This window comes from Rhopilema esculentum, chromosome 10 (assembly GCF_057945365.1).
Source record: "Rhopilema esculentum isolate cy_ngs chromosome 10, ASM5794536v1, whole genome shotgun sequence".
Lineage (NCBI taxonomy): Eukaryota > Metazoa > Cnidaria > Scyphozoa > Rhizostomeae > Rhizostomatidae > Rhopilema > Rhopilema esculentum.
Window position 1 is genome coordinate 7,249,850 of NC_142824.1, and position 22,674 is coordinate 7,272,523.

A 22,674-nucleotide genomic window follows, 5' to 3' on the forward strand; every position below is an offset into this window, starting at 1 on the left:
CACAGTAAGATAAGTTAAAGTTCAGAATCACTCCACAATAACAACAAAGCTCATCATAGCAGACGAAAAGCAAAGTAATCATTTCTGCCTTAAAAAATAATAAATTGAATGCCAAAGTAAATGCCGTAAAAGCTCTACTAAGCCCCCTTGGGCTGATTTATCTTTTCAATGGGGGCTTAAAAAATGGGGGGCTTATTGGAGAGAGGGCTTCTTAAAAATTTAATTTAAAAATGTTATAAAAATGCCCACACAATGTCATACAAATATTCTCAAAAACTTTGCTAGCAGCTTCGAAAGTTTTTTAAAATTAATCAGTTATTCTGCTTTCTTTAAAAAATAATAAAGTCCTAAGGAAATTATGTCCTCATCTTCCTCAGAGTTAACAGGATCAATTGATATCTCGGGACATCTTCGAAACAAATTTCGAATGCTTTTAAACGCCCTCAAGTAAATATGTACATGGACCGTATTTAATGCACACAATCTTATTGTCATCACACCCATCAATAGACCCAATTAATGCACTTGTTTTCTTCGTTTGACACCAGGGGCATAAATCTTTTCTTGATAAGGGGAGCTTAAAAAAGAGTGGTAAATTTAGTAGGCAGGTTTTTTGCTATAGGGACATGCGGGGTGTGTAACCTTCTTGAAAAAATTCTTTGTGAAAACTTTGCCATTTAAGGGTGCTTTGTCGGCCAATTTCCAAACTTGTCAGCAAATAAAGGATGACTCGCCCACTCTGTCGGCAAATGTGACTTGGAAACCCCCTTTAGCACAAACAACAGTATCGATGTTGGCTACAATAGTATGACAGGGGACAGTATGGTAATTTTTATGCATGATGAGGATGCTAAATGTTTGTGAGCAAGACCTTCCATTTTCAAATAGTGAAAAACTTTGGTGTGATTTTTATAGTACAAAATTTTTCAGTGGGCAAAAGTCCGTGAAATAAAATTTTTTGAACGGTTAAAAATTATGGAGGCTCCTTCTGTCTGATAATTTTAGCGTCCCAAATTCACTGGATCCAATAATCCTGCGTTCCGCGGATTGCCCAACATTCCGGATTTGTGTCGAGAATCTGTGTTGACTGACTTTGACATGACTGATGACGCGTGCGTGCTCCTCAAACACGACAAGATCGCTGCTTCCGTCTAGTGCGCCTCTTGCCTTGCTGCATTTAGTAGAAGTATAAGGTTACAAAACCATCGTGAAGAGCAATGGAGAAACTGGCCTTTGTATTTCTTCTAAGTTGTGCGTTAACCCATACAGGTAATAACAGCTTATATTATTTGAGTTCTAATGCACGCAATCAATCGCGGCGTGCAAGCAGATTACTTTTAGCCTATGGTATTGCAATTCTTAAATCGGTATCCAATTTGACAATTTCAGTCTTCAGTGCTAGACTGATTTCGTGAATGCCATGCCCTTACACTGCACATATGGAGAACCAAACTCTTTTGTTTCGTTGTGGTTTATTTCTTTAACTTACATTTATTTGCTAAAGTAAATATTTTTTTCTTTGCCGATGCTTTTTAGGCCAAAATCCTCCCAGGTCTGTAGCAGGTTCAAGCAGGTGGACCTTACCCAAATACTTTCGATAGCCGTGGCACAGTTTGAAACACGATTTGCCAGTAATGTAGAGTAGGACGAAGATAGCAGAAAGGGCACACCCATAAACTACATGACATTGCTGGGACAGTGCTGCCACGCACAGTATAAAATTTCTACCTACCACCTACCACATTAGTTACAAATTCATACCTACGCACAACCTACGAAGCTTAGCAACTCAATTTTCTACCCACAATTACCTACGAATTTTGAAAAAACCTACTTTTACCTACGGAAGGCCCTCGGCGGTGTCTTCTTTCCAATGCTGTTGCTAGATGTTTGCGGTTGGGGCATTGCATGATAAGAAAAGGCAAATAGATCATCCACTTTATAATTTTGTATTTAAATCCTATTGTTCTATAGCTGTATTTCAAATCGCTCAGGGGGGCAAACCAGCGAAATATTCATGGTAGATTGAGGCTGCTTTTCAATATTTTGGTCGAAAAAATTCTTTAGAATAGAGAAATAATACTTTTAGAACTAATTTTTGCACTTCCACATAATTTTCGCGCATTTTCTAATTGTGGTTTCCCTTGCCTAGAGCCCACCTGCATTTTCCGAGAAAATTTACCTACAAATTTCGAAAAAATACCTACATTTCAAGATTTATACCGTAGGTTTTCCCTACAACCTACAAAACCCTCAAAATCCCTACTGTAGGTAGAAATCCCTACGCGTAGCAGCACTGCTGGGAGGAAAGAATACTTTTTAAATATGCATGCAATTGGGCTAGCAGGGTCTATACCCCACCCCCCCCCACCTTTTTTCAATAATAGGTTAGACGGTTTTTAGAAAGTTTACTCTAACGCAACTTTGGAAAGTTTTCTCTAACGGGTCCTATGTAATGGCAGCTCTTCTTGACTGGGAAGCCTTTTTTGAACATTTTCTTTGTGTTTTATCTTGTTTAAATATGTTTTGTTTTCTAACTTTGTTAGCTTTGTGTTTAATAGTCCTCGTGCTAATTGTATCTGTTTTTAGGACCCATGTAATACGACAGAATACCTTGAACATATGCAACAATTCTGCGCAAAAAAGCGTTTTGAATAATGGATTTGCATCAAGAAGGAGTATATGATTCTTTCCAAGTGATGCATGGGGTTTAGAACAATTCACGGTACCCCATCAACATTTTTCGGCACAGACTTCCTTCAACATAAAAATTACAGTTCTATGATCCATTTTTGGAAAATGTGACGATAAAAACTGACAACGCCAACTTGGATCCATAAGTAGGATTTTTAGGGATTCTTTGAAGTTCTTCCGAAAATAAAAATATTTTTCTCCAGATTGTCATAAAGTGATATGCCTCTCCTTATAATCGCTAGCCAGGGTTGTATATTCTGTCTGGATCCAGCTGCTCACTCTCCTGTGTGAGCAGTGTAAAACGAGACGGTGTAAAACGGAAGTTTGAACTATTCTGGAATAGTTCAAACTTCCGTTTTACACCGCCTCCTGGTCACATGGTTACAAGTTCATTCAAATATCATTTTACTCGATCTTAAAGATTACGCAACGTTTGGCCAGCGAAAAGCTACCTTGAACGAATTTTTTTATAAGAAGACACTTTATAAGAACACTGAGGCTCGATTTGCACAAAAATAGGAACAAGGCTAGAACATGATCAGCTTCAGATATGAAATTTAAAAAAAACAACTGCACCGGCATTCTCTTGACAGAAAAAATTGATGAGTTTGCCCATAAAAAATAGCAGCCATTGCTTTATTCAGGGCCTGCGAAACCGGGAGGCCGGTGGGGCCATGCCCCCCCCCAACTTTTCTGCAGAGCTAAGGAAAACTTTTAGGTAAAAGTGGAAAAAATGTAGTATGATTCTGTAAGTAACTTTGCCTAGTATTCTCTTAAATGTGTCCTTAGCTTTACCTTGGTTGCTATGTCTTTACCATAGAAGACATACATAAATTGAATATGGGAATTAGATCGAAGAAATCGGTCATTGTCCAAGTTTTACAACGACTAACAGCTTGGCTTAGCAAATAGATCGAGAAAACTAGTCCAGTGCTGGCAAAAATGGACGGAGTTTCGTTTTTTCCATTGCCTAAACTTGGCACACAAGGTCTATTTGTTAACGAAAACTTTCTCAGAAACATTAAAAAAAGAGAGAAATCAGCTGTTGAACGAAATGAAACGGCTGGAAAGAACTTTTATGAGGATATTAGAAATAAAGTAAGGGCAGATTTGTTCTTAAAAAGTCAAATCAAGAAAACTTCAGAGTTTGATCGTTTGGATAATCCATTCCTACTAAGAAAGAGAAAATATCGACGCAGTTATAAATTATATTTAAACCCATTTTGACAAGCCCAGTTTAAAGGTTTTTCAAATTTTTGTCAAAGCACTTCATTTTCGAAAAAGTTAAGATCAGATGTTACAAAGTTATATCTTAACTGTACAAAATTGCTTAACTTTTTATTTTTAGTTTTCATTACGAAAAAGGTTTCATTACGAGCTATATGATAGTGGTTATTCTAAAACTTTGCAAAACTTTTCTATTTCAAGTCAACATCACAATAGACGCGACTATGCGACACCTTCAGTCAAATTTAATTTTAGATACAGTTTTTGGCCATCCCTAATGCACCATGATTCTAAAATTTTTCTTGCCGCCAACCATGGTGGCGGCCTTTCCTAAGCCCTTTCAAGACTTTGATATTTTGGCCCCTCCACTTTCAAATACGTTTCGTCGGCCCTGTTATTTTTTAACTTTACCCAGTAAAACGTCATAGAAACTATATACAGTATGTAACTTCTCAACTATTTGCCAAAAAATGACTCTTATAATTAAGAACATTTGAGCCTAAAATTATCAAAAAGTTAAGAACATCGAGGCTCGACAAAAATTATCTGGTTTTTATTAAAAACAGAGCGTACGTCGCATACATTTCTCGCAATATTTTTTTAGAAATGAGTCGATGCTTATTAAGAAAAGTATAGCAATAACAAATCTAGCATTCGATGCTATTTGTCGCTAGTAAGGGAGAGCTATTGCTGGGTTGCAAATTTCTTTAAAGTGAAACTAATAAGAGATCCTGACAGCCCTTTAGCAAAGCAAGTCAGTGACGAATCAAATCTTTTGTAGTATTTTGAATCGTTTACAGTTCTGGGTCTGGAAAAGAAGAGTGAAACGCCTTGGTTATTAGAAATGGTTGCTCTCAAAAGAAAGGGACATAAAAAAGGGCAAGCTGTTAAATTTGTCAGACAAGAAAGGTGTTGACTTGCCCCCTCGCCCAGTGCCGGTGCCAGCCAGTAGAATCTGGAAGAGGAGGACAAAACAAATTTTGCCCAGCCTATTTACTGTCAGAAATCACCCCTTTAACAATAGGAAACGTCCATAACTATGATTTGGTTACGTAAAGACAGTTTGAAATCAAAAGATAACTGTCATATGTTTTCACAAGATAACTTCTTGGGGTGGGGAACGCGGGTAGGCCTCACACCAAGTTTCAAAGAATAGCTCGAGAGTAATTCACCCGTTGTACAAAAACTTCACCCGATTATCCAACTATCCAACAAAAGTATAACTATATACAAACCTTAACTATATACACAATAAAAGCAATTTCCTTCGAAAGATAAGAGATCCTTAATAATGTAATCTTTACTCAGGCTCTCTAGGCTTGCAACTCAACGTCGATTTTACAGGAACAAGTATATACGATCATATATTGTTCAAGCATTAAAATGTCAATCAAGATTAAGGTACTGGTAGTCAAACGTCAGGGGGTATCTAAAAAACCACGCAGTTTCTTGACAATAACATAACAAAAATACGTCACAAAAATATTACCCCTCCCCCAACATTTTCTCATCGAATACAAAATACAACAAAATACAAAATTGATCCTGACGATAACTGGGGGACGTGTTCTACCACTCCTCCTACCGTTGCGCCGCTATTGCTCCCCGCGTATTGTTGCAAAAAGAACTCTGTTTCGAAATCTTTTATAAATGTGTGTGAAGAAATACTTTCATGCAGTTATAATACCTGCCAAGTGTCTGTTTGAGGAAGGCTTATAGTGAAACATGGCATAAAACCCAGACCAGAGAGTAATAGATCACAATAGATCACAGGTCTGGATCAACAACCACACATTTTTGAAGGGGTGTGGATGATTCTAGAATTTGAATCCAGATCATTGCGGATTAGAGGGCGAGGCAAAAACTACTCCAAAAGGCTTTAGGTTCGGCAGAATCGGAAAAAGATCGTTCGGTCCTTCTTAAAAAATTTTTAGAAAGGCTGTCAATGTTACTCTTGTGTGTGAATAAAAGAGAGGCCACGATAGCAGGCTGCTCAACGGGCTCCGAAAGTATGCTTGCAGCGAAAAATCGATAAAATTGTAGTAAATAAGCAGTAAATAACGAACACCGCAACGCGAAGAGAATGAGCAACTACAAACACACATAAATAAGTTATGGCTGATATTTCGCCCCGGCATACGTGTTCGTTTACTTCTGCTTTGGTGAAGCCCCGTCTGCTGGGGCGAAATATTAGCCATAACTGATTTATGTATGTTTGTAGTTTTTCATTCTCGTCGCGTTGCGGTGTTCCTCATTTACTACTATATAACTCTTGCCCAGGTTTTTGAGAATGCAAAGGTTAGCTGAGGTTCGGCGAGACAAGATATGATGTATCGAAGCGAAATGGTCCTTTTGCGTTAAAATTTACTGCAGAGTCCAGGAATATTGTCAAGCTTCCTCCCGCTAAGCAAAAATTACTACAAATACAATACAAAACCTTCTTCATTTTTAATGGATTAAAAATTGGCGTTAATGGTAAGGAAATTGGGGCACTCAACTAGCCTTTTGGGAAAAATGTAGCTTGTTTTTCACTTATAGATATTTTTTGAGACAGATGTAAAGTAACATACTTATGTCAGTTGATAAAAAAGGCGTATCATTATCTAAAAATATATTTTATAAAAAGGTGATACCTAGATTTTACAGTTATGTAAGCACATTCATATTGAAAGCCTGGACGTTTATGAATATTATTTAATATTTTTCATTTTTTTGTCTGATTATATTTTTAAAACAAAAAAGCAATAACATTTCATAAACATGTATCTACACCCATAAAACGTGTATCTCCTTGTGCCATAAAAGACCTGGTTTTTGAAATGGGTTTAAATGCCTGAAATTTATTTGCATGGGTGTAGTAGATGCAAGGCGTTTAGGGAGGGGGGGGGTTATTACGGACCATGCCCGAAAGTGTTTCTTTATTAAGATAGAACTCCCTGAATGAAGCTTGACATGCTGTAAATGTTGCCTGATTACGAGGCTGCAGCTCTCCCAGCCCCTACCTCTCGTACGCCTATGTTGACTTGGAATTTTTGTTACTGCAAGACAACATCTTCATTTATTAACAGATTGCAGACAAGGTTGGAAGACTTCTGGAAATGGGTATTTTGTATACAAAGCATCAACTGATTTCAATACGACGAACAAGATATCAATAACTGGTAAGTTTTCAACCAAGGCAGGGAGCATGCTGAAAAATGTGCTCATTGCAGTCGAGGATGCAAATGGAGATTTGAAGTTTCAAGTTTCTGCCAACAAAGGTAAGAAATGCAAAATTCAATGCTTTGAACATACTTCTAATGACATTTACCAAGAAATTGAACTATTATCAGAGACCTGAATCATAGAATAGAAATGGCACTTTTATCTATATTTAGCCAAAGCTATAATCAGTTCTTGTATTCACTGAAAGAGCCAGATTTCAGCAACCTTATCTCTAGTTAGATATGTTGTAAAAAGGTTTGAACATGAAAATTAGATACATCAAACAATAATACCATTTGAACATGAAAGTTAGCACATCAAAGTCTTAAGGGAAATGTCTAGGAAGATTTAAAAAGGCTAAAATAATGAATTATCACTTGGTTTAATTGTTTAACAAAGTTTGTAGCTGGACGAATACAGGGGATCGAAAATGCCATCCTAAAAGTTAGGGGAGGGGCTGTGCTGTAAGCATTTTTTAGAAGCCACAACCATGATCACGACCATGGGTACATCTAATATGCTTGCATTTTCTTTTGTTTAAAAAAATCATTCAAATTATTCACCGACACAGAAAGACTCATGCGAAATTACACGTTTACAGAAAAACTACAGCATAATGAGGAGTTGCCATTATAGACTTCATACTAAGCTTCCCCCATGATATCTCTCCGAGTTGTAACTAGGGGGATTAACTAGACGAACTCCCCTCTATGGCACCCCTGTCATGTTGCAACACCAATATTTCGTTTTGTAGCTTTTTTGCCATTTTCGAGTTTGTTTTATTTGCAACTAATAACATTTTCTGAATATCAAACAAAATGAAAATCAAAGTACCCGTAGTTGAGGATTTACGGTATGATGAAGTGTGAGACGTCATCAATGGCGTAACGAAAGCATCTGGGGCCCTATCCTTCGAAAATACACTGATACGGGGCTAAAAAGTCCAATCCAAAGCTGTACAGCATGTCAAACACAATAGCAAAATGAAAAATTGCGATTCCCTCTTTAACTAGGGGGAGCTGAGTTATAGAAGATTCTGTTGAAAATCTTTAAACGTTTTACATTGAGGTAAACATGAGTGTAGTCTTTAAAACATGGATTTTGAAATAATTTGGGGCCCCTTTTGCTCGGGGGCCCTTAGTTATCGAACTAAAGTGCCCTAAACTTCATTATGCCCCTGGATGTCTGGATGTCATCGTGAAATTTACAGTTCGAGATGCTCGTAAAACCTTGCACTAACGAATAAAGACCATGTTCAAATGGTTCCATTCCATATATTCTAACCTAGTTTCTTGGCAGATACACTAAATTATTGTTTTTAGCTGCAGACCCGCAGTATTCCTTTTCTAGCAACTTCTTTCTTGATAATTTCAGGTTCAATAACTAACGAACTCCGAAGAGGCCAAAGCTTTGCAGTTGTTTCAACGAAAGTTCCTGGTTCGGATTTTGGATATGCGTTTGATTTTACAACAACCCTGAGCCAATCACTTTCCAGCAGTGGAGACTGGGAACAAAATCTTCAAAGCAATCCTGGCTATGGTATTATTGTAAAAGGCAGTGAAAAATGGGACCTTTCCCAAGTTACCATTTATATCGCTGGCTATAGAAATGAATCAGTGATATCGGGTAATTTTTTCGAGGGCTGCCTTTCTAACATCGTATTTCAGGGAACAGACGTTCTTGCAACATATTTCCAACAGTATCCAAACAACACCAATCCGGTTAGAGGGAGCCTCACTGTCAATAAATTCAGCAATGTTGCGGAAACATGCGATGATGTCAAAAGCACAGTCCAGCCCACAACAACGTCGAAGGTTGCCCCAACAACTAAAGGCAACAGTGGAAATTGTAGGGAACCTTTGATGGTTTTCACCCTGGTTTTTGCATGCTTTGCTTTCTTGCTGCACTAATTGCTTGACACACGCCTTTTCCTATGATGAGAAAATGCTGATCTAACATTAAATCTTAGTGTGCTTATTTCTTACTCCACTGTTGCATTATTTTTAATTTGTGGTTGACAATTTCACTCGCTTGATTTTTTGTAACAGTAAATGCAGATTTGTGTAACTTGGATGCATTTCTTAAAGAAACACTCTACTATTACGGTTGTCTTTATTTGATTTGATTTTACCTGCATAATGTTTCAAAGAGTATTAAAGTTATGAAAGCCTTCTTGACATTAAAACGGAAACTTTTCACTTTAATTTTTTTAAGATTTATCAATACCTCTCGAAATTCAAAGGCTTTAAAGACTTATAACAAAGTATGAATTCTTGAAAAGCCGAGTTTCCTAAAAGGACCAAAACCTTACCTTAGCTGAGGTATATGCCTGTACTGCCTTCTTTTTTAAAGGGATTAGAATTTAGAAAACACGGTCTATGAAATTGAAAAGCTGTGCAATTTTGATAATCACAATCATCAGCAACTCAGAGTAATATGAATAAAACAAAATATTGTTGCATCGATAGATGATAGATTTGACGTAGTTTTAGGATATTAACATGAGCATGCCAATATATGGGACGATGCCATAATGTACATCGTTGTCTGGAGAAGAAAAATGGGATCAGCAAAATCTTAGACTTATATTTTCGACAGCCAAATATGTTTTCCAAATTCTGTTAAGATATTTTTAGGAACAACCACATTTAGTTAATCAAAGGCTTGTTCATTCCTTTTGCTACAGCTGTTCAAGCTCCGCTACTGTTTGGATAGCTTTTTGGAAAAGGACAAGTACATGATTTTTCGTCTTCGACCTTGTGCTATCCAACTCCTTGCTGCTACATCCTTTACTAGGACGGGTAGGGATGAACTATAATTAAAATAGCTGTTTTTGTTATTTGCCTCAGAACGCGATTCATTCAAGTTTTCGTATATGATTGAATCATTCCCGTGATCAAATATCAGTTCTGGTTGGATAGCTTTTTGGAAAAGGACAAGTACATAATTTTCGTCTTCGACCTTGTGCTATCCAACTTCTTGCTGCTACATCCTTTCCTAGGACGGGTAGGGATGAACTATAATTAAAATAGCTGTTTTTGTTATTTGCCTCAGAACGCGATTCATTCAAGTTTTCGTATATGATTGAATCATTCCCGTGATCAAATATCAGTTCTGGTTGGATAGCTTTTTGGAAAAGGACAAGTACATAATTTTCGTCTTCGACCTTGTGCTATCCAACTTCTTGCTGCTACATCCTTTCCTAGGACGGGTAGGGATGAACTATAATTAAAATAGCTATTTTTGTTATTTGCCTCAGAACGCGATTCATTCAAGTTTTCGTATATGATTGAATCATTCCCGTGATCAAATATCAGTTCTCGAAAATTTCCATAAATTTTGATATTTTGATAGTTTCAGAAGTGGATGGGCCATAAAGTAGAATGGATTGCTTATAAATCAGGAACAGTATATATAACAAAGAAATGTACGCGTTTGATGTATAGAACAAAATGGTTCTAAGAAGTTGCTGCTCCGAGTTTCACGCCTTCAGATTACTAAATGGATAGAGAGAGACTTGTAGCAAGTCCACGCCTTATGTGCCATAAATGTGCCCCTGTCCCCTTCTTTTGGAGTTACTCGTGCAATGATAAGCGCCGATTTTTTATTTCAAGCAACTCAAAAGTATAAAAACTGGTGGATCAGCTAGAAACCCATACTGAATAATTGCAGTGGGGGCTCGTGGTAAAAATGGCCGGTGGGGCAAAAAATAATCAAGAACCTCTAGGTTGGAGCTCGTGGTTAATTATACTGCACCAGGCCCCATGCTTACTCTAGTGAGAAGTTCTATTTTATTCTAGACTCGCGCTCGTTTGAAATAATTCATATACTTTAATCTTACATTAAAAATCTGACGTTTGAGTTGGTTTAGTTTTAAGTCTAATAGAGCCGGGTTGAGGTGAACTTGAGATATCTCATATTGTCAATGTTCATGAACTCACATTTTTACCCTTGACAATTCAATTTTATACAAATTGCTGTAGAAAAATTAGTCGCTATTAGTTAGAAGAATTGTCTCTCTGTTGGGAAACATCAATTTAGCAAGCATACAGGGACCGCGTGAGCTGCTCTGGGTGGGGGATTGAGAGGGCTTTACCCCCCCCCCCATAATTTCCAAGATGTACTTTAAACCCTACAAGAAATTGCCCTGATCTTGGTTTTTAGCATGTTAAGCCCCCCGATCAGTGGTTTTGGATAGTAATGTCCTGTTCCCCTGTGACTCTGGCAAAGTGGCCTAAGCTCATTTGGCCTAAGTAATCTATAGAGAAGACTTGAGGCAGAAAATGAACAAACTACAATTGCTAGGCCATTTCTCCTTTGCAGCATCAGCTCCTTTAAAGAGGTGTTTTCTAGGAAATGTCTACAACAATGCATCGCGTTTAATAACTGTTGGACAGAAGATTGCCCCCGAAAAACCAAAAAAAGCTCCGCCCACTGGTTACCAGCTATTCATGAAGGAGAAAACGGAGGGAAAGCAACAAGGCCAAAGTCAAGAAAATCCGAGGGACAGATTCAAAAGAGTGGCAGCAGAATGGAATGACCTTAGTGAGGAACGTAAAGATATTTATCGTGCGAGGTATGCTATAAGCCTATTGGAAGCGGTCACACTGTCTCTAAAATTTGTAAAATACATAGGAATCAATTGTAAAAAATGGTACCGCCAAAGTAAATGGTCAATGCAAATTATTTGGGGGCAACAGCTTGCCTGCTTGGACCAATAGACCTTGAGGAAACTTTGTGCAGGAATATTCTCTGTTCCGGCCATTTTGTATCTTCGTATTTGCCAAAAACAGATCATAGAATTGGAATCTTCATGTTGAAGTTAGTCTGTGCTGAAAATTTCATGTTGTTTGGGCCGTCAGGTAGCAAATTATCTTATTTTCAAAATTTTGCTTTTCCTATTCATTTCATTTGAATTTGTTGCTGTAATGAATTTTTTTCACTACAGCGGCAAATCCCAGGACAAAATTTTAAGAAATACCTAAATGTTCAAAACAAAGTAACTCGCAACTGAATGGTCCAAACAGCAAGTTTTCAGTATAAACTAATTTCAAGACAATGATTTCAAATCTTAAGTCCATTTTCAAGAAAGGTCTGTGGATAGCGAGATACAAACTCGATGATATTGACCCGGATTGGTGAATGAAGATAAGCTATATCATGCAACATTACCTATGTATGCTGATGGAGCGATGGAAGCAACAGCATTTCTCATTTTTACTAAGGATGACAAATTATGTTGTTAGCATATCAATTTTGAAGTAAAATCTTAGAAAGTTATTTAAGAGAACTGGTCTATGCAGCCCCCAGAGCAGATGCTTCAAACCCAAGAGGAAACCAAAACTAAAAGCCTCAACCTCACTTTCATTCTTTAAAATATGTGTCGCATATTTATTCAAATGAACACCAAGACAGCGAGACTACAAAAGTAGATGGTGCCCAAGTTGTAACATATAGGCAATTGTTTCCTTTAATTTCTTCAAAATTGCTTAGGCAGGTAAAGGTTTACTTCAATTCATGATGTTCCCATTGAATGCCAAATAACTTTCTTACTCTGCTACTACAAAATTTAAAAATGCATCCATTTTATAATTTTATCAACTATCGAACAATATATTCAATTATAGTAAGAAAGTGTTAACAAATTCTTGTATTAACAGTATTGTGTGAAATTAGTAAATATCTCTTTTTATTAGTAAGTCTCTTTTTCTAAAGGTCAGATTCAGAGAGGGAGAATTGGATGAGGAGTCGAGCAAAATATGAAGCATTTCTAGATTCACTCTCAGAGGTTGAAAGAAATAGAATCAAAATGAAAGAGCTTTTACTGAAAGCTGATGCCAAAGAAAAAAGACAATTAACCAAGCAATCAACAGATGATTTAGCTTCAAAAATGCCCAAACGACCAGGAAGTGCATTTCAGTTGTATTTCCAGCAGGAACTTGAGAGGGGCAGCTTTGAGGGCTTGAAAGGACCTGACCTGTTTAAAAGTGCTTCAGAAAAATGGAAAGCCTTGCCAGATTTTCAAAGGGAGCGTTTCAAGAATATGAGAAAGCATTTACACAATCAATATTTGACAGATTTAGAGGCATGGAAGAAAAGTTAACTGAAATCTTTCCACTACACTCTTTTAGCTTGTTGGTGAACTGCTGTTGAATGTACAGTTTTTTAATGTATCTGATTGCATTTACTTCAGGTTTCAGTTTTTCTATATTTTCGCTGTCTTATGCTGAAATTTGTAAACTTTGAAGACTTTGATGAAGTCATTATTGATTGACTCAAAAAATAACCTCTTGCATCAGCACTATAGCCAATTAACTCTATTATTATATAATTTCTGAAATAAGCTAACTCTATCATGCATTCTGTTTATAAAAAAATCAGAGAAAGGATAATGCCTCATCAGATCAAAGTACTCGCCATCAGATCAAAGTACATACCATACCATACCACACCATACCATACCACACCACACCACACCATACCATACCACACCATACCACCATACCACACCATACCATAAATTCCCAGTGTACAAATTTTTCAATTCCCTGTGAGGCTTTGCTTTCATTAAAAAACAATAGTTTGTTTACTGTAGCGCAAAGCATGCCGGGAAAACAGGTGCCCTTATTTTGAAAACAAAACTCTGCGTCTCAAGACTCGAAGCTGTTATTGCTAAAATACGGAACAGGGAATCAAAGAGAATCTGGAAGTGTTGAAAGTGTGGCTCAACCACAAAATAGTGTTGCTCAACTTTATTCTTTGCTTGAAAGTGCCACAGAAAGAACGGCTCAAGGCTTCCTCGATAAATGTATAATGTTACAAAAGTACGACTCATAACAAACTCAGAATTTATTTTCTTTGATTGGAGCGCAGTTTCTTTGAGGAATCCCTATGTAAGTTAAGCCTGCCCATGGTGCACCAAAAAATATTGGAATATAGTAAATTGGATCTCTTATGTTTCTTGTCCTTTGTCAGTGTGATATGCAACACCTATTATAGGATATCTCATCAATGTTGTTACTTTATAAGCGCAAAGCAGATCTCACTTATGAGTAGGCATGAAAGCTACTTGGTCTTCTATCACACAACCGTGAACGGGTAGCCGCACATTAGGAGATGTTCAGCACCTGGGAAGAAATTGAGTTAGGAGCTCCACAATGCTCGTATTTTGGAACCCTTACCTTCGATATTTATTAGAACTACACATGACCATGGTTTTACTTCCTATGTCTAAAGGAAGCTCCAATAAATTTCGCTCAAGCAAGGATGGACGACGACAAATGCCATTTAAAGGAGAACAATGCTATCTTTAGTTTGTACAGTAAGCTCAGACTAAGCTGAGATGCTACCTTTCAGCTTTTTGGACTTGTAACATAAAAAGCTGAATGTTGAAGATGAAACGAAGCAAAACTTGTAGGCCTTATGATGCCTCCGCGTAAATAAGCAGATGATTGTACAGCATTAGCAACATTTGTTTAATGATTACGCAACTTGTAACTGGCCAAGGGGCTTGGTTTAAAGATAAACATTACAAGCGGAAAAATATCGCAAATTACTACCTCATCAGGATGGTTCGAGGAATTTTATAAGCAAATCCCCAACACCAACAGCAAATTTTAAGAACCAGTCAGGAATTATAAGCAATTAAAACATTAAGGCTAGGCAACAGCTACTTCATATGGGGAAAGAACACAAAGTCATCGAGTCATCTCTATAAATGGCACTTACAATATATTTGACCATTTTGTCATTCAAGCGAACAAAGGGACAATGATTTATGAACGAGCCTACCTAGTAGCCATTTTAATTTCCAGCCTGCGATGCTCGTCACGTGACGATCCTAGACACACTTCTGTGATACATACGTCACTACACTACAATCTGAAGAGGGCAAGTTGTTTATATCTGCCAGTTTAAGTTTCAAATTGTGAAAAGCTCTGATTTCTCCTGTTGTCTATTCTCCAATATCTTATTCACAGTTTTTCCCTACCGATTCCTTCCTTCAAAACCTATAGGCGTACATCTGAAAACAAACTCGAAAATTGACTTGGAAAAGCTACTTTCAGATTCCTGTTCCACTCCTTGTTTATCATGTCATCACTGAAGCTGAACATTCCTAAGATCACTGCTACCTATTGATGCAAAGAAAATATGCGAAAGATGCATATCCCTTAACTGTCCTGGAACATCACAAAAGTGTATGCAAAGCAAACAAAATGCAACATATAAAAGGAAATATTGTCAGTGAGATTGACGAAGAAGGCAGGTGTTCGTCTCAAGAAGTATCTCGGAGCAGTGATCTGGCGGAAAACCAGTCAGTATTCCAGAATCAATAAATGTTGATGGAAATGTTTTCGATATGGTAGGCAAAATTTTTTGCATTACCGAGCATGTTGAACATCTCAGAACTTTCTCGTTTAATTCCTTCAAGACAAAAGACATATAAATTTGACAGGTTTGTTTCTTACACTCTCAGACGTAAATGTAATACAGTCTTAGATAGAAATGCGTGGAATACCAGTATAATAAGTCCGTAAATATTGTGTGTAGTTCCTATAGCGTAGTTCCTATCGTGGGTTCACAACAAAATTGAAATGCGTTTTTTATAGTCCTATTGAGAGTAAACCTTTTCGGAAAAGATGGGGGCCAATAAATGACAATGTAATCACAGGGGGTTCGTTCAGTCAAAACTGTGAAAAGGTCAATCACGTAATAGGTGAACGACCCCGCACACATGCTTGTAACATTGAACTTAGCTCGCAAATCTAATAAACAGAATGATCCGTCGCATGAAATGCCCACATTTGATGAAAAAGCAACACGTCTATTTCGTGCAAATGTTTGCCGCCACATGAGACCGGTTACATAAATGACAGGACTCTTTGTGACAAATTTGTACACAGTGAATCTATGAATTAGTATGATTTAATTCGTTGATGAGTATACCGTTGTGCATAGATCGTCATACAATGAGCGACGGCCGCGTGGAAATTTCACTCTTTGTAATCGCAATAGCATGGGAACTGGACGGCCAGCTATGAGATCTAGCTGGTATAAGGATTGTATGGATGCCTGGAAGCAAAACGTAATGCATTGCAAAGTGCCATTGTTAATGAGCAACTGAAATCAAATCAAAAACAACATCAAACAATTTTTATAGCAAAGTATAATCTCTTTGATTGAACGATTAGCTGGAGTTATTAATTTTTCAAAGCTTTTGCCGCAACAGAATTACGAGGACATTACAAAGGTTACTATCTTCATGACCATATTCAAATGTCTGCGCTGGAAATCGTGTCGTTTTGCAAAATACTGTAAACATTGTGTCTACTATTTGCTTAAAGCAAGCCAATTTAGCACCAAAAAGGACGAAACATCTACCAAAATTCTATCCTAATTATGTAAATGCAAATATGTTGGCCTCTCTGTTTTGTTTGTGGATGGCTTAGAGAACGCCTCGTAAAGACGTCGCTATATCATCAACGTCATACAGAAAAGTTGAGGAAGACGCTGGGATTTAAAAGCAACCTGCCTTGACAAGTCCCATACTCTCATAAGTCAAAAGAAGTTGAATGTTAGCAGTGCTAAAGTATAATGTGGTACTGAAGGGGAAGAGACACTTCGTCGACTGGTAATTGGTGACATCTTCTGCTTTGCTATTCCAGGTAAACATCGAAAAAATTATTTGTGGATTTTTTTTAATATTGCCGGTTTCATGCAAAATGTCGTTACAAGATTCAGTGATTAAAACCAACAGAAATTATTGACAATTTTTGCTTCTATGTTGCATTTCTCAATGACTTATTTATACAACATGGCTAAATTACCATTTCTCTCTTCAAATAACGGCTTAGATAATGCTTGTTTCAAAAACAACCTGGAAATGTACCATCTGAATTCACACCTCACGTTCTTTTCTCGCAGTGCTGTGTAACCATCGGCTGTTTTCTCTAACATTAACAGCGAGACTCTCATTAGCGCTCAGAGAAGAAAGAAATACGTGGATGCTTGAAAAGTCTACCTGCTGTTCAGCGCTTCTCTTGAACGATTTTTTCTCAACATCAATAGCTACAAGTAAATTGATAACTGTTTTCATCTTCAACGTTAAAAGCAAAGGAATACAAAACACTTTTCGTGGCTTGGTTGCTCATCGCAGATATAAATAATTGCAATGCACCAAGAATCGTAGGTTTTCTTCATTTTAACATTTTGAAAGCAAAAAGTTAACGTACATATCATTAACAGATTGCTGCCTAACTTTTTTTTTAAATGGTTCTGGATGTACATCTCTTTTGGGTGCAAATGGAAACAAACGACTCAAGATCAGAGCAAGCCGAGGAAAGGAGTTTCAAAAAAGCTTTGCTAAACAGATATCTTGAAGATCAGGTTCTCTACAATAGGTACACCCAAAAGAGCAAACTTTCGAATTACTACGAAAACTTGCAGCACAGTCCGGATGAAGAAGATGACGAAGACGAGGTTTTCGAAAGGATTGGTAATGACGTCATTGTAAAGATCACTGATGAAGAATCCGACTTCAATAAAATTCCGATATCTAAACGAGAAAAGACCTCTCGGACATCAACAAACAGCCATCAAGGTCTCGACGTTAACGATAACCAATTGCTGAACAACCTAAGTGCCCAAGCGAAGTTTTCTCGTAGTCTAGACGAGCGCCAGTTCAATTCATTGCACCTTGATATACCAAGTCATCGCGAGCGACAAAGTTTTCAAGCAACTCAACCCCAATCTAGCGATTTCCTAAAGTCAAAAAGCCCTGTTCGCAAGTACTCGGATTGCAGCAGTAACCATACAAGAAACTTTACACCTACTTATTCAACAAGATTGAGTGCCGAGGACGCGTCTTTCTATGGAATGCAAGATCATCCTGCAAGAATGGTACCTCGTGGCTTTAAAAAGAAAATCTCCCTTCCCGGACCGGGGCTTGTAGCTCAAAAACGACTGCTTGGATGCAGAAAGCCTGCTCTCTCACTTTCCTGTTTTGACTGTTCGATTCAGAATACGAACGGAGGCAATGAAGTAAACAGAATGAGTATGTCATCTTTTAAAAGCAGTTGTAGCAGCTTTGTCGAAGTCGAATTCGGTGACAGCGATTATGACAGAAGTTGTACGAGTTCCCCTTTATCGCCATTAACAGGCGGAAGTAGATTTCCGCCCATTGGCAATGACAATTAGAAACCGTTATAAAATGAATGCCTGTGCATCTGTATATGTTGGTGATTAATTTAATGGGTATTGCGTGAGCTATTTTAACATGACAACGACTGTTTGAAATAAAATATTAGCAAAACTTTGCAAGCTATAATAATCATCATAACTGATTCTATAAATTTAGTTATGTAGTATTAAAGTTCATAACGAAACTTAACTCGAGTGGAAAAGAACCAACTATTAGCCTAGAATCCCGGACAGACGTTGACAATATCGTTATCCCCCTACTGTTCAATGGTATATCTGCTACAAACTAACATCACACTTGATTTGATCGGAGAGAGTGGGAAGATATTCAGCTGTACATGCATGCTACCCGACATGTGGTTCAACGACTGTGTCAAAGATTGGAGCTAAGCTAATTGCACAGCTACGACAGTCACCCTTTACGAAAATTAAACAGAATTAAGCCCTTATGGTGATCAAGTTGACTGCAAACTGACGACAATAATTTGACCACAAATTCTACATTAAATAATGAGCTTTCCTTGTTTTAATATGCAATAAATTTTTTAAAGCCTGAACCAAAGTTTAGTGTAACGGGGTTGGATGAAACAGCTTCTCCAACTTGCATCAAAGCCGAATCGGTGTCTTATTGGTCTTTGTTGATTGCCAGGTCTAAACCAGAGTCTTAACGTTCCTCTAGGTCTTCTTGAATTTGTCACATGGAAGTAAACACATGCTTTTCAGTGCCCGCAGAAACGTGTTTCACCGTCTTTAAATGTCAGAAACACAGGCCAGGTTTCTTCGATTATACGCAAACGTGCCAAGTGAGGAGTACAATTCTTTCAACTTCTCCTAACGTTTTGTAGTTTGTTTTCAAACAGTCTTAATTTAAGCAGTTAACTGGTTTTACGATGCCAGTGCACGTGACGAGTATATGAGACATTTTTAGTTTTGTTAATGTACAAATAAATTTCTTTACGTTGCGTATATAAGAACTTGTTTTTACGTTAAATGACACACGGTGGTGAAAAGAATGACAATTTGTGCAAGAACCTGTTTATCAAACGCATTGCGCATTTCTTTGTTTTTGAAACAATACCACATAATTTCATACATCAACGGCTTTTGGTGGATGAAGTGCTAACATTGAGACTAAAGGATAGAGTGCAAAAGTAAAATGATAGTAACATGTGTCTGGCATAAGGAAGACGGCTTTCACTAGCATAAATTGTCAACCAGAATTGAGAGTATCACTAGCTGTTTGCAAGATCGACCTTTTCAATTTTTTGGCAGAAGAATTATTACTATTACACCCAAAAATGCACCACACAACTTTCCAAAAAAAGGCTCGAGAATTGATCCTTGAGGACATTTCATTCTGAATTACCAAACTGACTAATAAAGACAAAATAAAGCATATATGAATAATCACAACGCAAAGAGATTGACACTTTTAGGGCGGGAGCTGCTAATACGCAAATTGGAAATTTCTATTATTTGGTTATTTCTTTTCAAATAACTGCATTGTTGATGTTTATAGGCTTATGTCTATTGATTAAATTATCATAAATCTTGAATTCACGAAAAAATTATACCACAGATATTTTCGATTTTCTATTATCGACTCAATTATTCGTAGGTTTAATTAGAAGTGAATGACTTCAAAATAATTCCTTGACGGATAAACTTGACAACATTAAATACAAAAAGTCAAGAATGATGACTGACGATAACATATCGAAAAAAGTAGCGCAAAATGTAACAGCTGCTGATGGATTAGATAGCATTTGCGGGATCCTAAAGGAAATTAATTCGCCACTTAAAAAGCTTTTCACCATTGTTGCATTCAATGGCTCTACTTCAAGTATTTTTAGCAGCTAGATCTAAGGATTTTGAGACCATATGCCGGTATTTTCAATCAGGTAATTAAAATTTTCGTGAAATGGGTGGATACACAATAAATCAAACAACTAATCTACTTTCAGCTGTCAACAAGCTTTTCTCACAATCAAGTGGTATATGTGGTTGCTGTGACTTATACCGTCTCTAGGCATAACAGCACGACAACATTCTCTGTTGGTTATCGTCACATCAAGATGCTCTCTGCTTAAGAAAATTTTCTTTATTGCTAGCAATATGAATCAATTAGAGAGATGGTGAAACGCTACAGTCCATTCAGCTAAGACAATTTGAGCACAGTTGGTAAATTATGTGGAAACATCTTTCGTACTATAGCTGTTAGCTGAAGAAATTCAACAGACTAAAAACTAGCAGACTTCACATCTATAAATATCCAAACAAACAATACTCGTGTTCTTTGTTTCCAGAGATTATGTTCTAGGATACAGCTCGATTCTAATTCAGACTGAATTGAATTTGAGAATATTTTTGAATTACAGGACTCGTGTCCGTTGACTCTCTATAAGCATTCAGTGGCCAGTTAAGGGCTTTGAAAGACAGATCTAATCGTGAAGTAATATTCGAAGGATAATCAACATCCTTTCGCCAAATCAAAGTAAATACCAGGGAAAGTAACATCAGAATACGGGATAGAACTTTAAGTTATGGGCAGAATGGAAGAATCCATTGTAAAAACCCAATATCTGGGACTAACGTCTTCCACCTATTTTCATACTTTAGATATTAACTCTTTTTCTGACAAAAATATGCTCTAAAGCTACTAAGAATCATCAAAATTTAAAAGGGACTCGTATAAAAAAGATTGAAATGATGGTTCCAAGTTTTGAAAATGCTCAGCCAAAAGCAGTACTAAATGCAATGAATTTGTTACCTTAGTCTACACAAATAATTCAAATATAATTTTTACTGCTTCGATTTAACAAATATCGTATCGAAAACCCACTTTCTATTTAAATTACAAAATCTAGAAAAATTGAGCAATGACTTAAATTTAAATTTTTGAATTTAGATTTTTGAACATTAAAAATTTAAACCACAAACCGTAAAAATTTATCGAAGACTTTATCATAGATTGATCAGGAAGGACAGTCAACAAATTGGATCACAAAGCGAGTTCCAAACTTTGCATTCCTGACAAGCGAATTCAGCAGCTAAAATGAAAGTAAACTTCGTTTGAAAAAGATTTAAAAGTCTAGCATTTGAAGGAATATTAAATATTGTAAATCCTCTCGTCTTCATTATTTAATATGAAATCTAAGCTGGAAAAGGAAGGACCAGACATTTTTAGGTAGAACACAATTCAGATAATATAAATATATAATTTACGTTGGGATGATGACTTTAGATATGTTATATTCAGGTTATAATCATCTTCGTGTATATTCGCAGAATTATAGCTGCACCTACGAAGTCTGTTTGATATATCAGATTATAATACATTGGATAACAAATAAACATAGCTTGCCAGCTTGTGAAATTTTTAGTCCAGAAACCAGGGGCGGTTTGAAGCAACAATGATGGGGGGGGGGTGTTAGACACTAATTTTGGTGCCACACCCTTCAGGTCACTGGTAACTGATGGAAACGCCCATTTTTGAGATTTGGTTTTTAACTGTGGCGTAGCCAGATTTGGAAGATTGGTAGGCAAAAAAGGACGATATTTTTTGCTGATCACACCCCTAAGAATTTGGAAAAACACCCATTTTGTAAATGTGTTTGAAAAAGCCATGGCATTTTTACGTGACAATTTCCCTTTATTCAACGTCATAGGTGGCTGACCATATTCTAAAACTGTCTATTTCCTTCACAGTTCTACTAACGTTTAAATCCTGAATTGTGTAAGGCGAGGAATCTCTCATGTAAAAAGTGATTTTCCAAATATCTAAAAAAATTAACAGTATTCAAAAGTTTTAAACCAAGTCCGTTTTCCTTGGAGCAACAAAGTCCACAACAAGCATTTCAGAGTCCAGTTTTTATTCAAGATTGAACTGTTTCAGCCTTTTAGTTTTTATTTCATCATGAATGTCTCAAGAATGTGAATATTTTTCTAGACAAACCCAAAAACGAGGGGAAATTACCGAACATTGAGGCTCTCCTGCGAGCGAAGCGAGCAGAAAATTTTTGCGACGATGTCTTTGAGATCAGTTGAAAATACATTTGAGAGTATCCCCCCCCCCCCAACGCTACTGATAAGAGGATAGATACTGATAAAAGTAAGTAAAATTAAAATCTTGGCGTTACTTTGTAACTATTGACTACCAACAAGTGATTTTTACCGAATGAAACAAAATTTACCGAAGGACACAGAACTATTGGGGGGTGTCGCACCCCCTACACCCCCCCTCCCCGCTAAATCCGTCCCTGTCAGTAACTCTTGAAACTATATGACCTATGCGTTGATATAGCTTTTCTGTAGGGTGCGAGTGTGTATGTAGTCTGAAGACGTTACAAT

The 22,674-nt window shown here is 37.0% G+C and overlaps 3 protein-coding genes across 3 annotated transcripts in view; 2 read left to right on the forward strand and 1 right to left on the reverse strand.

Moving 5' to 3' along the window:
• Positions 1-1,111: 1,111 nt before the first annotated feature.
• Positions 1,112-9,228, forward strand: LOC148959269 (uncharacterized). The gene is made up of 3 exons (XM_089110875.1): positions 1,112-1,269; positions 6,990-7,181; positions 8,500-9,228. The coding sequence occupies exons 1-3, from the start codon at positions 1,218-1,220 to the stop codon at positions 9,033-9,035; spliced, it is 780 nt and encodes a 259-aa protein (XP_088967001.1). The 5' UTR covers positions 1,112-1,217; the 3' UTR covers positions 9,036-9,228.
• Positions 8,772-22,674, reverse strand: part of LOC135694495 (AP-5 complex subunit mu-1) — a 28,893-nt gene continuing 14,990 nt past the window's right edge. Inside the window, exon 14 of the mRNA XM_089110872.1 lies at positions 8,772-21,374. Coding sequence (XP_088966998.1) covers positions 21,313-21,374 — 62 coding nt within the window. The 3' untranslated portion in view covers positions 8,772-21,312. The remainder of the gene's footprint in view (positions 21,375-22,674) is intronic.
• Positions 10,358-13,324, forward strand: LOC148959270 (transcription factor A, mitochondrial-like). The gene is made up of 2 exons (XM_089110876.1): positions 10,358-11,701; positions 12,841-13,324. The coding sequence occupies exons 1-2, from the start codon at positions 11,409-11,411 to the stop codon at positions 13,226-13,228; spliced, it is 681 nt and encodes a 226-aa protein (XP_088967002.1). The 5' UTR covers positions 10,358-11,408; the 3' UTR covers positions 13,229-13,324.

Coding starts and splice junctions, on each gene's coding strand:
- LOC148959269 (XM_089110875.1), top strand. CDS start 1,218: ATGGAGAAACTGGCCTTTGTATTTCTTCTAAGTTGTGCGTTAACCCAT. Junction 1,270..6,989: donor TTGTGCGTTAACCCATACAG/GTAATAACAGCT, acceptor ATTTATTAACAG/ATTGCAGACAAGGTTGGAAG. Junction 7,182..8,499: donor TCAAGTTTCTGCCAACAAAG/GTAAGAAATGCA, acceptor TGATAATTTCAG/GTTCAATAACTAACGAACTC.
- LOC148959270 (XM_089110876.1), top strand. CDS start 11,409: ATGAACAAACTACAATTGCTAGGCCATTTCTCCTTTGCAGCATCAGCT. Junction 11,702..12,840: donor AAAGATATTTATCGTGCGAG/GTATGCTATAAG, acceptor CTTTTTCTAAAG/GTCAGATTCAGAGAGGGAGA.